This window comes from Eptatretus burgeri, chromosome 12 (assembly GCF_056783735.1).
Source record: "Eptatretus burgeri isolate ZD-2024b chromosome 12, Ebu_testis_v1, whole genome shotgun sequence".
Classification (NCBI taxonomy): Eukaryota; Metazoa; Chordata; class Myxini; order Myxiniformes; family Myxinidae; genus Eptatretus; species Eptatretus burgeri.
The window spans coordinates 41,820,516-41,835,238 of NC_140972.1; the positions used below are offsets into that span (position 1 = coordinate 41,820,516).

At 42.9% G+C, this 14,723-nt stretch overlaps 1 protein-coding gene and 1 long non-coding RNA gene across 3 annotated transcripts in view; both read right to left on the minus strand.

Moving 5' to 3' along the window:
- LOC147015494 (GA-binding protein subunit beta-2-like) overlaps positions 1–14,631 on the minus strand; it is an 80,104-nt gene extending 65,473 nt beyond the window's left edge. Inside the window, exon 1 of one of the 2 annotated variants that reach the window (XM_085850279.1) lies at positions 14,314–14,631. In XM_085850279.1, coding sequence (XP_085706405.1) covers positions 14,314–14,505 — 192 coding nt within the window. In that variant the 5' untranslated portion in view covers positions 14,506–14,631. The remainder of the gene's footprint in view (positions 1–14,313) is intronic. The other variant, XM_085850280.1, reaches the window with a different exon arrangement.
- Positions 11,341–14,167, minus strand: LOC147015495 (uncharacterized). The gene is made up of 2 exons (XR_015050355.1): positions 13,900–14,167; positions 11,341–13,844 (listed from the first exon to the last, which is right to left on the minus strand). It is a non-coding gene; the product is annotated as an uncharacterized LOC147015495 (long non-coding RNA).
- Positions 14,632–14,723: the final 92 nt, after the last annotated feature.

Genomic DNA, 14,723 nt, shown 5'->3' on the forward strand with positions numbered 1-14,723 from the left:
GAGTACGGTGCAGTCCCTGGGGTGTCACGCAGCTCCACATAGACTCACATCACACGCTTCCGACACAACATCGACACTCAACCACCCAACCCAACATCCCCCAACCCTCCACCCCCACCCCTCACAATATTTGGCTTGATGCAACAACACGTGGTTAAGTGAGGTAAGGGAGAAGATGTCCCCACACTCCGCTATGCTTCTTTCTCATTCCTTCTTGACTCCTTGTTCCCGGAATGAAAGACGGCACCTATCTGTTGACGAAATAAGTCTGTATAAGAGGAATAGGTATTAGGGGTAAGTTTTTCCAAGTGTCTTTTGCCTTTCGCTTTGAGTGCTTGTTGATTGCCTGCCTGTGGAAATAAAGATGGCTGTTGCTTGCTTGTAAAAATGTGTGATGATTGCCTGCTTGTGTGTGTGTAAATAAATAGTTGTTACATTTCCAGAACTACTCATTTGTCCTTTCTTTCAATGATCCAAAAGTCTTCGCAATCTATAGACGGGAAGTTTTTGACTCACTGATTAGCAAAGCGATAAGCCAATGCTGCACTCACAGTTACACTCAGCCATAATAAGTACTCGGGTGCGCTTTGACGGAGTGGACCTTAGTTGAGGCCATCAGGTCACCAACAGATAACACAACGTAATAGGCGAGGGAACCCTGTTAGACGTAAAAACAACCAGCGTCCGCAGTTGGATGGCAACCCTCTGGCCGTGGAGTTATCCATGGTCCAGGGGCCTCAGCATCAGTATTGGCGGAGGGTCGCACCTCGTGAGCCCGGCACGTGTGACTATACCGTAACAATATTTTGAGGTTATGTCCAAAATATGGTATCTCAGTTTTGTCCAGAAGTTGTCATTCAAACTCCTGGGTCTCACCGTCAGGCATGATCTTTCTTGGGCAAACCACATTTCAAAGTTCACCTCAAAAAGCCAGCCACCGACTGTGAATTCTTTGTTGTACAAAGTCCTTCCTTGGCACACCTGAACTCCTATCTACCTGCAAGGCTTTCATCCAGAAGTTCAGTCTTTCAAGGCTTGATGATGCAATCGTTCGGCCAGAATATTCGTTGTCAAGATGTTGCGTGATTAAATCACCAATACAGTCACTCGAATTTATACGGCCGACATACTTCTTAACAATCACCTTCGCCCCAGAAACCACAGTCAATCTGAACCACGCTGGCCACTGCTCAGACGCCATGACCAGACTACTGCGCAGTTCTACGACGCAGTTTGGTTAAAGATGACTCGGCATTTTGGCGCACGCGCACAAAATTATATTTTGAAAATAAATGCCGACGTTTACATTTCGGGTTTTGAAACTTTTGCGCCTTCGGCGGAAAATGTATAAATATAAAAGGCTAAAAATGTGTTTTATATTTATATTTCATTTCTCCTTCCTTCCTTCTTTGTGAATCGCATCGACGTTTTTGGCCATCTTCCAGATCATGTGACGATCAAACGGGAAGGAAATTCAAAAATCTGTCTGGTTAGATACAAGATAATATTTTTTACTACCATAATCAATAAACAGTTGCCAAATATCTTGTCGAATGGCAGACTAGATAGGTTTTGAAAATGGCGATTTTTATAACTTACGTGACCTCGTGACCTCATCCCTGACCTTGAACCCGGAACAAAAGTTATATCGTTGTGCAACACTCATCGACCTCTACCCACATACTAAGTTTCATCAAGATCGGAAAGAAAAATTGTTGACGGGCGTACGGACGTATGGACGGACGGACATTTGGTCCGGCTTTATTAGGTCATCTCGGTACAGATGACCTAAAAAAGAGAACAAAAGTCAGTCAAAACAAATGTAGAACTAGAACAGCATTGGTATAAACTATAGAGCATACCTCCCCACCAGGCTAAATCCCCACTAATAGGGGGATCCAAAATGGCCTGATAGGCCAGATCTGGATCCAGACCTGAACAAAAATCTAATCAGCTGGTTCTTGTCACCCATCCAACTCATCCACAAAGTTTTCTCATAATCTGTTCACAACTCTTTGAAACATCATGCTGTACTGCACAGTCGTGGTGAAAAATATTGGCACCCTTGCACTTTTTTCAAATAAGTCACAATTTTCTCAAAAAAATAACTTGAAATTGACAGAAGTATTTGGTCTCCACATTTCTATATTTCACTGTTAATGACAGAACCTTTGTTTTTGATTCAGAACTTAATATATCCTTTTAAATCAGAAAATAAAAAGAAATGGCATTGACAAAATTATTGACATCCTTGACTTAATATTTGGTAGCACAGCCTTTGGACAAAATAACTTCAGTCAAGTGCTTCCTATAGCCATGAATGAGCTTCCTACACCTCTCTACACCTCTCTACTGGCAGTTTGGCCAAACACTCTTCTTGTGCAAACTGCTCCAGTTCTCCCAGATTTGAAGGCTCCCTTCTCCCAACTGCTGTTTTCAAATCTCCCCACAGGTGTTCAATGGGATTTAGATCTGGACTCATTGCTGGCCACTTCAGAACAGTCTAGTGTTTTGTCTTGAACCATTCTGGAGTGCTTTTTGAAGTGTGTTTGGGGTCATTGTCCTGCTGCAGGACCCATGACCTTCGACGGAGACCCAGCTTGCTGACACTGGGTTGAACATTGCGCTCCAAAATGTCTTGGTAATCTGGTGATTTCATGATTCCATGCACACATTCAAGGCACCCAGTGCCAGAGGCAGCACAGCAACCCCAAAGCATCACTGAACCTCCTCCATGTTTGACTGAAGGGAATGTGTTCTTTTCTTTGAAGGCTTCGTTTTTATTTTTTGTAAACATAAAGATGATGTGCTTCACCAAAAAGCTCTAACTTGGTCTCATCTGTCCATAGGACATTCTCCCAGAAGGATTTTGGCTTGTTGAGGTGTGTTTTGGCAAACTCCAGTCAGGCTTTCTTATGTCTCTCTCTCAGCAGTGGGGTCCTTCTGGGTCTCCTACCATAGATCCCCTTTTCATTGAGTTGGTGATGGATGGTGCGAGTTCAAACTGTCATACCTTGTGTCTGTAGGTCAGCTTGAATCTGTTTGTCAGTTGATCGAGGTACTTTCTCCACCATTCAAACAACTCTTCGTTGCAATCTTCAATCAAGTTTTCTCTTACAGCCACGTCCTGGTAGGTTGGATACAGTGCCATGGGCCTTAATCTTCCTGACAACATTGCGTACGGTGGACACAGGAACATCAAGGTCTCTGAAGATGGGCTTGTCGCCTTGAGATTGTCCATGCTTGGCTAAAATCTTGTGTCTGACCTTCTCAGACAATTCTCTGTTTTTCTTTGTATTCTCCATGCTCATTGCAGTACACAGTGACACAAAACAGAAGAATGACTCCTTTTCTCTATTTAAACTGGTTGAATGAGTTATTTTTATATTGCAGGCACCTACAACTTACTCACCACATGCGAGTTCAATTCCAAAGTAAAGAAGAATCACCTGCTTGAAATCTAATTCTTTCCAACAATGTCTAAAACAGCGTTTCTCAACCTTTTTACATTTGTGGAACCCTTGAAATAGTTTTCATGTCTCAGGGAACCCCTACATAAAAATTATTACATACCATTATTAATATCTAGCTCTTTTATATTTTTATCGTAGTTCACGTGGTAAATATAACATTTTTTTTTTCGGATACCTGGTTTAAGGAAAAAATGACCCCCTTTTGTCAAATTTATTGGCAATGAAAAAAAAAACATACTGCTCGTTTATGAGACCTCACACCGAGGTTTTCATTCACAAAAAAAATTATTTTTTTGTTTGAAAACGACATTTTTGAAAGTGTTTGTCAACCCGGAGTCTGTTTGACAATTAAAAAACACACCTCATGGCACTTGATCAACAAATCTTAAACAAATAAAGGGAGAGGAGGAGAGAGGAGGAGAGAGGAGAGAGGAGGAGAGAGGGAGAGAGGGAGGGAGGGAGAGAGGGAGGGAGGGAGAGAGGGAGAGAGGAGGGAGAGAGGAGGGAGAGAGGAGGGAGAGAGGAGGGAGAGAGGAGGGAGAGAGGAGGGAGAGAGGAGAGAGAGAGGAGAGAGAGAGGAGAGAGAGAGAGGAGAGAGAGGAGAGAGAGGAGAGAGAGGAGAGAGAGAGAGAGAGAAGAGAGACTTCGCGCTAAGAAGCACAAAGAAGATAGATCGACACCGTGCATACGTCCCATACTTGAGTCAGTCACTCAATGATACACGAATCCCGCCGCGTACAGGACGTCCACTAACCAGTGAGGGCGGTTTCACACTGGCGCCATATAGACATCGTTAAATACATTCCCTATGGTTGTTATAATTGTAAATAATATAAGAGGTTGAAGCCTCTATTATAATAACCAAGGAGTTTCCAACAATATGCCGTACGTGAAAAGTAAAATTACGAATATTAAATCAAACAAAAACTACTCAAAAATACATTAGCCTATTTATTACTTTCTCGCGGAACCCCGAGCGACCTCTTGCGGAACCCTAGGGTTCCGGGGAACCCGGTTGAGAAACACTGGTCTAAAAGGTGCCAATAATATTGTCCGGGCCATTTTTGGATTTCTGTGTGGAATAAGCTAAGATTTCGTAATTTTTTTTCAGTTTTTTTTGTTTTGTTCCACTGCAAACCAAAGAAATACATTTGTGGATACCAAAAGATTTATTTAATTTCAACAATTTTCTGGAAGAAATGGTGCATTATTTGAAAAAAGTGCAAGGGTGCCAATATTTTTTTGCCACAACTGTATATCGTATTTGGCCGCATCTCTCAAGGGTGAAGAATCACTTGCAAAATGAAAAAAATTTTTCGGATCCAGATCTTCACCAAAATCGAATCAATTTGTCGTCACACATCAACCTGTCCACCAAGTTTCATACAAATTTGAAACTTGGTGGGCAGGTTGGATGTGTGACTGAGATGTGGTGCTTGCTTTTTTATGTTTGTAGGGGTAGATGGAGGAATTTCATCGTAAAGATAGGATTGTATTGGATAGCATGGTCCATGGACAACTATGGAAACTGTGAGCTTAAGTAGTTTACGTGTCACCACACCGGGAGGGGGAGGGGGGAGCGCTGTGTTAACTCGGTAGGGTTTAAGGTTAGTTTCTCCGAGTATGTGATTGCCCCCCTGTGACCTTTTCCTAAGTTTTGGCATTTACAAGGCCGGCTATAAAAAGGAACGGCATTTTAACAACCACCAGCAGGTCACGCTCCCGAGGCTTGGTATTTGGTGGTGTGACATCAGAAGGGGCTAGAGACTGGAGGACAGTTGGTGTGGAGATGGAGGTCAGAACATATAGGACCTCTCTGGATTCTCCTCAACATGGTCAAGAAGGCAGCGTGATTCTCGTTGTTCGTTCTGGTAAAGAGAGCCGTGAAGAGAGCCCTTTGTTGCAGTTAATTCGCCCCTCGCCCCATATCCTCCAAAGGAAAAAGGGAGAAGAGGCTCGGTTTTGGGTGCTCAAGAGGGGCAAGTCAGCAAGCCATCGTATTTTTTCCCATCGACTTCAATGCAAAATTTTGGATGCTCTGGAAGCTCCAAAGCTCTACTACTAGTAGGGATAAATAAATACAGGATGATTTTTTTAAATTCAAACAGTAAAAACTATATCTGTTCGGAACCTAACATGATCCTGAGAGTCATCAGGGGTCACGTCATTTATCACACGACCCGGCAGTGACGTTCAACAGTTTTCACTCCCTCGCGCCATGGTGCTCACTGTGGAAGAACACGGATTTCTGGAACATTTTAAATCAGGAATGCGCCCTTTCCGGAATGTCAAAATTGCATTTAAAAGTTGCTTTGATGGTCGTAGAAAACATTCAAACTCAGCAATATGGAAACTGGTGAAGCAGTTCAGAGAAACAGGCTGCGTGAAATTCGTGTCATTACACCAGACAAAGTGGATGAAGTGTGGAAAAGAATGGAAGCGAGCCCCAAAAGTCTGAGACGTTCAGTACAACAAGATCAATGTTCATATTCCAGTGCAAGGAAGGTGATCACGACACAACCTTTATCCCTACAAAATTCATTAAATACATCGGTTACTGGAGCCAGTGAAATGGGTAGCCAACTGTGAGTGGCTCTAGAGGATGGTAAGATAATCAATTTGTGCCTGCAACATGGTGGTGCACACTTTCAGCAATTCATTTAAGGTAATCAATTGTGTGGATCATGCTTTGTCTTTCAGTAACATTAGCCTACATTTATGCAAAAAATAAGGTTCCTAACTGATATCGTTTTTAGTGCATGAGAGTTATTTAAGGTTTTTGAATTAAAATAAATAAAATCACCCTGCATTGCTTATAAAAAAAATCCTGCTGTCTATTATCATATGCTGGTTTCAGCAGTAAAAGAACAAACAGGGCATATTATTGTCCTTAAATTTTTTCTCCCGTAAGATCCTCTGGGTAATTGGTGCACTCGCTCCGGTTCCTCGAGGTGGACACGTAACAATAAACAGTAGGCATGTTTTTGCTTCACGTGCATAAGCTGGTTTATCTATATTTTATGGAGATCTGCATCTATCGGTCTGTTACTAATTCGCTGCTCAAATAAAGGACAGGATGAACAATTTGGATAATAAATGAAGGTCTTTGAACGTAATTTTGGTTTTAGCCTGAGTTGTCAAGGCTGAATAGTGTGAAAACACAGAAGGGTCACCGGTCATCATCAACCAATGATTAATGCAGGCAACGATCGCAGTATCACACAAAACGGTGCTAATTCCTGGCATTGCAATACAGCCCACCGACGAGTCCTTCCAATTTGCTTGGCAACGATGTCAGGTCCCAGTTCAGTGAGGATTTGGCAAGACAATACATAGGCTCAAGACGAAACTTTGAGAAGAGTTGGAGTGTACCTGTGTGATCCAGTTTTCACACATGAACACTAGGCCTATATGTTGTTGCTTCCATTTGCCATCCACAAAATATTCGGTTTGCAGTAGCAACAGATCCATTCAACAAAACCCAAAACATTGTAGATAATAGAAGTGCATTTAATTGTTTTGGTGAAATTGTTTTTTTGCCAGTAAAATTTTCGAAATATTTTTGCAACACTGCAAAGAGCAATGTGGTGTTTATATACCAAAAGAGACGGGTGGATGGTGAAGCCTCGTCCAACCCATGTGAGTACGTCATAATTACGGACGATTGGAAGGTACCTTGAAGATATTTTGACCTTTAGACCCCTTAGACCTTTTATATGTTGAGTCCCTTTACACCCTTTAGACTGCTTAGACCCCTTGACCCTTAGATCCAGTTGACCCTTTTTAGACTCCTTAGACCATTCGACACTTTTGACCCCTTTAGACCTGTAACTACTGTTCGAACAAACCCTTTAACCCCGACAACCTTTTAGACCCCTTTATACAATTATGGACCTTTTAAGACCCTTTATACCTCGTAGGGTCCTAAAGACCGTTACAAGCTTTAGACTAATTAGACCCCATGAACCCTAGACCCACTATACCCTCTTGAGACTCCTTAGGCCCTAATTACTATTGGAGAATACCCTTTAGATCTTTAGACCTCTTATAGACCCATATAGATCCTTTGGACCACTTAAGACCCCCTGAGACCTGTAGACCCATAAGCCTGTGGGACCCCTTGAGATGCACACCACACAAACATAGTCTTCTTGCAATATACAGACTATACTTTTTTCAGCAAGTAATGTGCAATCTCCACCCAACCAGACACTGGGTTACTCTGCTAGTTTGAACAGAATTTGCATATTGGGTCACTGAATTTGTTTGACCCCATTCACCTTTCGACCTATTAGACCCCTTTAAACCTTAACTACTATTGGAAAATACCCTTTAGATCCTTAGACCCCTTAAGAGCATTTTAGACAATTGCAGACCCCTATAGACCCTTTAGACCTGTAGACTTGTTCGACCCCTTTAGACACACACACACACACACACACACACACACACACACACACACACACACACACACACACACACACACACACACACACACACACACACACACACACACACACACACACACACACACACACACACACACACACACACACACACACACACACACCGATGTTAGATATACAATATACAGACTTCTTGCAATATACAGACAATACTTTTTTCAGTAAGTGATGCATAATCTTCACCCACACATAGGGTGGGTATTCTGCGAGGTTGAACATGAATTGCATATTGGGTTACTGAATTAGTTCCCCAATCAAAACCTACAAGCATAATGTTTTTGAGGTCAAAAGCTCAATGGGTCAAAGTTAAAGGACACAAAATCCTCAATTTTCATTCGATTGACTGAAAAGTTTAACAGGATTTGCATATTTGGGACACATACGTGGTTCACCAAAAATCCGAACGATCGATTTAGGCGTTTTTTGGTTTTTTTTACATATCAACTGTTTCCATGACAACAAATTCACACCATTATAGTGAAATGGGCCTTCTTGTGGATTTATTATTACCGTACCTCAGTAATTTTTGAAAATATTAAATTGAAACTTGCGCAGCATATTTGTATGTACGTGTCGTTTATGTGAGGAAAATGTGGTCAAACTTGATAAAAGGTAAAAGCCATCCGAAACATGTAAAACACCTTTTAGGCCGCAATTAGAAAAAGTATGAACCAAATTTGTTGTTCATAACATTCAATCATGTAAAACAATTCATTGGACAGATTTTTGAAATTACCAAATTGCTGTTTCCATGGCAACTATTGGTGATTTGGATTTTGCAAGTATGGTGCTATGCATGACATCTTTCCTATATGTATGCATGTATGTATGAATGTTTGTTAGTCAATCACCGACAGGTCGCATTTTATTCAGATCCTCATGAAACTTAACCACCTGGTGGAGGTAGTTACAAGCGAGAAGTCTATTGTTCATTGAGGTTAACAGGTCAAAAGGTCAAGGTCACAAATTGTCAATTTACATGTCATACACTTGATATCTTTATCATATACAGTACTGGATATAAAACCGAAAAATATGGGTGGATGCGGCGAAACCTCGTCGAGGTGAGGCTTTGGTCGACCCATGTGAGTTCGTCTATTAATTATATACTGTTTGAACGCAAGTTGGACCATGAGTAAGTCGATTAATTACATATTATTCGGCCATGACAACGTCTTAAATCAATTACGGACAATTGGAATGTACCTTTTAGACTCTTTGTTAGACCCCTTAGATCTTTTAGATCCCCCTTAGACTATGTAGAGTTTGAACCTTTAGACCACTTTAGAATTTTGTTTAAGACCCTTCAGACGCCTGAAGACTTTTACACACTTTAGACTGCTTTTGACCCCTTCACCCTCAGACCTTTGAAACAATTAGACCCTTTTGATCTATAAATACTGCTGGAACACATACTTTAGACCAGACATTTTCGACCCCATTTTTCACCTTTAAGACCCTATAGATATACCATTTTAGCCCCTTTGGACCTTTTAAGACACTTTAGACCCCTTCATACACACACCACACAAACATCTATAGTCTTCTTGGAACACACAGACTATACTTTTTTCAGCAGGCAATGCACAATGTCCACCCACCCAGAGCCTGGATACTCTACTTGTTTGAACATAATTTGCATAATGGGTCACTGAATTGGTTCACCATTCAAAATCTAGAAGCACATATTGTTCATTGGATTTTGGAAGCATCATGCTTTGCACAACATTGTCCGCACAGAATGTGCTAATCTATGCCAAAACACCTCTTAATGGTAGCCATTATTGCAAGTAATCTTTTTTTCACCGAGTACCTCTGAAAAGTGTGTGAAATTAGAATGGGAGTACTTCTATAAATTACATACTATGAAATCACAAAAAAGTTCTGGCAGAGGGTCTGCAATCTTTCATTGCTCATTCTAGCTTAATGTTATAATTCTTAGTAAAACCTGATCAACAGAAGTTAACAAGGAATACAAGGAACTTCAACACAGGAATCCATTCGGCCAGTCTTGCTTGTGCTAAATCAACACAAGGCCAAACAAATCTGTCTCAAGCCACAGATGGAATCTCATGGGGGTGGGGGAAGGTGGAAGGTGCATCTATGCAAGCCCAGCAATTTTTAGACTGAAAGCATTATTTTTATTACAATAAATAAATTTTTATTGTTGTTGTTGGGGGTATTTTTTTGGTGGGGAAGGTTGGCTTTGGTTGTGCGGAGGCAGAAGGGACAAAGGTGGTTGTTGGATGAGCAATGTACAAAGACAACACACACTCACCACTTGATAAGACCCTCTCACCACACATGTATACTATCACCCATCAACACACAAGCTCAATAGAAGTCTTTCCAATATCCCTGTACACCTCTATCTCCAATGCTACAAGGGTCTAGGTCTCTATCCAACTCAAATTTAAACCAATCTAATCATTCCGCTGCCATTACCTTTCTCGGGAGATCATTCCATGCTTAAGTATATTCTCTCACTGAAAGAACCCTGCCTTATTACTGTCGTAACTCTCCTCTTCTTAACTCTCAGGCTCTGACCCCTGGTCCACTGTATGGCTGAAAAACTCCTCTGCACTTGTTTATCACATTGAAGGGTAAAAACAAAACATCTCAATGAAATTTCCTTGAAATCACCTCCTTTCTAATGTATAAAGCCCTGTCACCTTCAGCCACTCCTTGTACCTCATTGTAGCTCAGCCCAGAATCAATCGAGTCGTGAAGCTCCACACAGAACCCTCTCTATGGTAGTAGACATGTCCTTCCTCAGATGTGGTGACCAAAACTGCAGAGAATATTCTAGATGAGGCTTCACGAAATTCCGATATAATGTTAAAACTACCTCTTTTGATTTATAATCTATCCCACTACAAATACAACCAAAAATCATATTTGCTTTACCTTTACCTATAAGCCTGGCATTAGCTCAGCAGTTACAGTGGTGGCTTGGGATCCCAGGGTCCTGAGTTTGAGCCCTGTTCCCCGCTGAATTAACACCAGGGGGTTGACTCAGCCTGTCATCCTTCCGAGGTCAGCGAAATGAGCACGAGTGTACTGGTAAGAGGGGCTTAGCCGCACCCCGAACAAATGATGCAGCCAGCAGCCAAAAAGGCTGTACACGATAGGTACCTATAGCTATCTGCTTATGTGCTGTCTGCTTATCCCCCCCACCCCCACCGCATCTATTACCACCCTACATCCTCATTCTCCTGTGTGACACGCTCTAAGATTTCCCCTTAAATCATGTAATTGGTTCACGAAAAATATTTTCACGAAAAAAATAAGTGACCACTATATTCGTTATTGTTGTCTGTCTGTCTGTCTGTCTGTCTGTCTGTCTGTCTGTCTGTCTGTCTGTCTGTCTGTCTGTCTGTCTGTCTGTCTGTCTGTCTGTCTGTCTGTCTGTCTGTCTGTCTGTCTGTCTGTCTGTCTGTCTGTCTGTCTGTCTGTCTGTCTGTCTGTCTGTCTGTCTGTCTGTCTGTCTGTCTGTCCCGAGCATAGCTCCGTGGGTTTTGATCCGATCCTGATAAAATTTTGTGGGAGGTTTATATCATGATCTAGTTGTGTTTTCCTGAGAATGGGCGTGGTGAGCCCATTATGGGCGGAGCCACGCCCAAAAAACGTGTTTTTAGGGGGTAGCCGATTTCAATTTGTATCTTCTCCTAGGGGGTTTGTCGAATCTGGCAGGGGTTTCGGTATTTGGTTAGCCCAATGGCACCTGCATAGCCTCACGGAGCTCGATTTTTCATTTTCGTCCCAAGGTCAAAAGGTCACGAACTTAGTTAATTTCGAATTTTGACATAAAAATCATATGGTCGCCCAAGCTTTGAGAGATGGGATGACAATATTTTTAATGCATAATCTTGAGGTCATTCCCCACCAAAAGTCTTGAAACCATTTTGCTCTATCTCGAACACCTTGCCAGTGGCGCCCCCTTCAAGTTTGTTTTTATGCTGATTTCATCAAAGTATGGATAATTTTAATCTGAGGAGTGCGAAATGCCATATAGCCTATATGACGTTATATTGTTCCTGGAATGTTCCAGAGGAAGTTTTGCACCATAGGTCATAATCCCTGACCTTTGACCTTTAAAGTTCACAAAGGTCAAATTTTCAAAGTTGTGGGAATCAAACCGGGTTTTCGACCTTCTTCGACGAACTAACTCAAATAAGCTATAGCACGTATCCTGTTTCCTTATTTTAATGTCCACAACATTGTTTTGTGAGCTTTAAAGGTTATGCAAACGTCAAATTTTTAAAGTTGTTGAACGAAGCCGGGTTTTCAAAATTTTGCAGCTAATAACCTGTCACTCGTACCACATCATGATCTAAATCTAAATCTAAATCTAATCTAAATCCACAATCTACCACAATCTAAATCGTCAAATACCGCTCGTGAACAATCATCGTCTTAAGACTTGTCTCTATTTTCATTGTTCTTTCCCATCCCCAACACCTTATACTTGCTCAGGTTACATTGTATCTGCTAATCTTTTGCTTAATCTATGCAACTATCAATACTTTCCTGTATCTGATCACCACCCACTCTGCTGTCCACCTTACCTCGAATCTTTGTGTCATCTGCAAATTTGGAAAGCTTACTCTTCACCCCACTATTCAAGTGGTTGATGTAAATAATGAACAGTAATAGTCCGAGTACTGATCCTTGAGGTACCCCACTACTTACATCCTCAAAGCAAGACATCCTCCCGATCACAGCCACCCTTTGCTTCCCATCACGAAGCCAGTTTGCAATCCAATTATCTACCTGACCAACCACTCCACAAGCCCTCACCTTGGCCAACATCCTCCTACCATGTGGTACCTTATCAAATGGCTTCTTAAAGTCTAGAACTCTGGATATACTATGTCCACCCAATCAGAAACTGCTTCATAGAACTCTGAAAGATTTGTTAAACAGGAACTACCTTTGGGAAACCCATGCTGACTACCTTTAATTAGTTTGTCTAGATTTAAATGGTTCCTCATCAGGTCTTTAATGAACATCTCCAACACCTTCCCCACAAATGAAATCAAACTAACAGGTCTACAGTTTCCCAATTCTTCTCTGGATCCTTTCTTAAATAATGGTGTTACATTTGCTACTCTCCAATCCTCCGGTACCTGTCCTGACTCCAGTGAACTATTGAAAATATCCATTAACATCTGGCTTACCTGCTCAGCCACCTCCATCAATACTCTCTCTCGGTTGCATACTATCCGTCCCCGGAGCCATATCTACTCTTAGATTACCTAGCTGTTCCTTTACTTCCTCCACTCCAACCTGGACATTCTGTAAAAGCCCTCCCTCACCTCCTCGACAGATACTCTCAGCTGTTGGCAATTCTCCTGACTGTTCTTGTGTAAAAGTTGAAGAGAAATACCAGTTTAATAAGCCTGCCATCCCACTTTCATCACGAACCACTCTCCCGGTGCTCTTCCTCAATTGGCCCACACTGGTCCTAACCTGTTCTTTTCCCCTGATATACTTAAAGAAATCCTTGCTATTATATTTAATATTTAATATTCTTAGCCATGTCCTTCTCATACTCTCTTTTGGCTTGCCGAGTTATTTTCTTCACTTGCCTCTGTTTACTCCGATAGTGATATAAATCGAACTCCAGTCCCGTTGAATATCGAGTTCGTTTCACATCCACAGAAACCGCACAAAACCACATCGAAGGACGTCAGAGGAGAAATTGAAGGAAAATGTCACGCCATGTTTTGATACCACGCAAGAAGCAGCGAGGAAGGAAAACCCTGAAAAACGGAGGTGAAACAAGAATCGAAGAAAAGCAACCCGACGTGAGGAAACACCGAGGATTATACCGAAATAATGGGGATTCAAAACGAGCATGAGAAAGCTGAAATCCAATCCGCGGCCTAGTCCGAACAGCGACCTCGGATAGTGTACTCGGGCTGAATCTCAATCCGAGGCCTAGTCCGAACAGCGACCTCGGATAGTGTACTCGGGCTGAATCTCAATCCGAGGCCTAGTCCGAACAGCGACCTCGGATAGTGTACTCGGGCCCGTCAGAGAGTCCATAAGAAAAGCGAAGCGAGCTATGCGAGGCCGCAGTACGGACTGCGGCCTAACAGAGGCGGCCCACAGCGAGGAACGGCTCGTCCTAGATCCACGCCGACCACAGGGCCACGTCTCTGCGTCCCGAACGCAACGTCAGGACTGCGGAGAAACCTCACACAATGCCGAGGAAGGCGATCCACTGACACCGCCTAACGAGCGGCGCCCTTTCCGGGGGAAGTTTCCCGCTTCGCCGCCACTTCCACATCCGGTGAGCGGGCGGGCGCCATGACCTGGAATAAGTTATCATATTGCGAGTCCGGCACGCCACGTCCACCGACGCTCACCTTCTGCCGACGCTCGTCCGTCGCGATCGTTTGTAACGTCCCGCCAAGGCCCGCACGCTTTGCACGAAAATCCGCGGTTGCGGCAGATCCGGCCGGAAGGAATTCCAGCCGCAGTGCTCGTTCCCGCGGCTCTAGATCGCTCCGCGCAACGGCCATGGTGGAGCGGAGGGCGCGCAGGCGGCCGAGCATCATCGGCTGTGACGTTTATGTCACTTTATGGACATTTTTACATTCGGGGGATTACGCTGTACGTGAGAAATCCTTTAAATCGCCCTTTCGGGATTCCTTTGCTGTTGGACTATTTCTTTTTCTCGCGTGAGTGCACGCTGGGCGGGGGTCCGGCGGCCACGTGAGGGAGGGCAACCATGGTCTCCACCTCGGCAGCGATGGCGTCGTCCCGCGGGAAGATT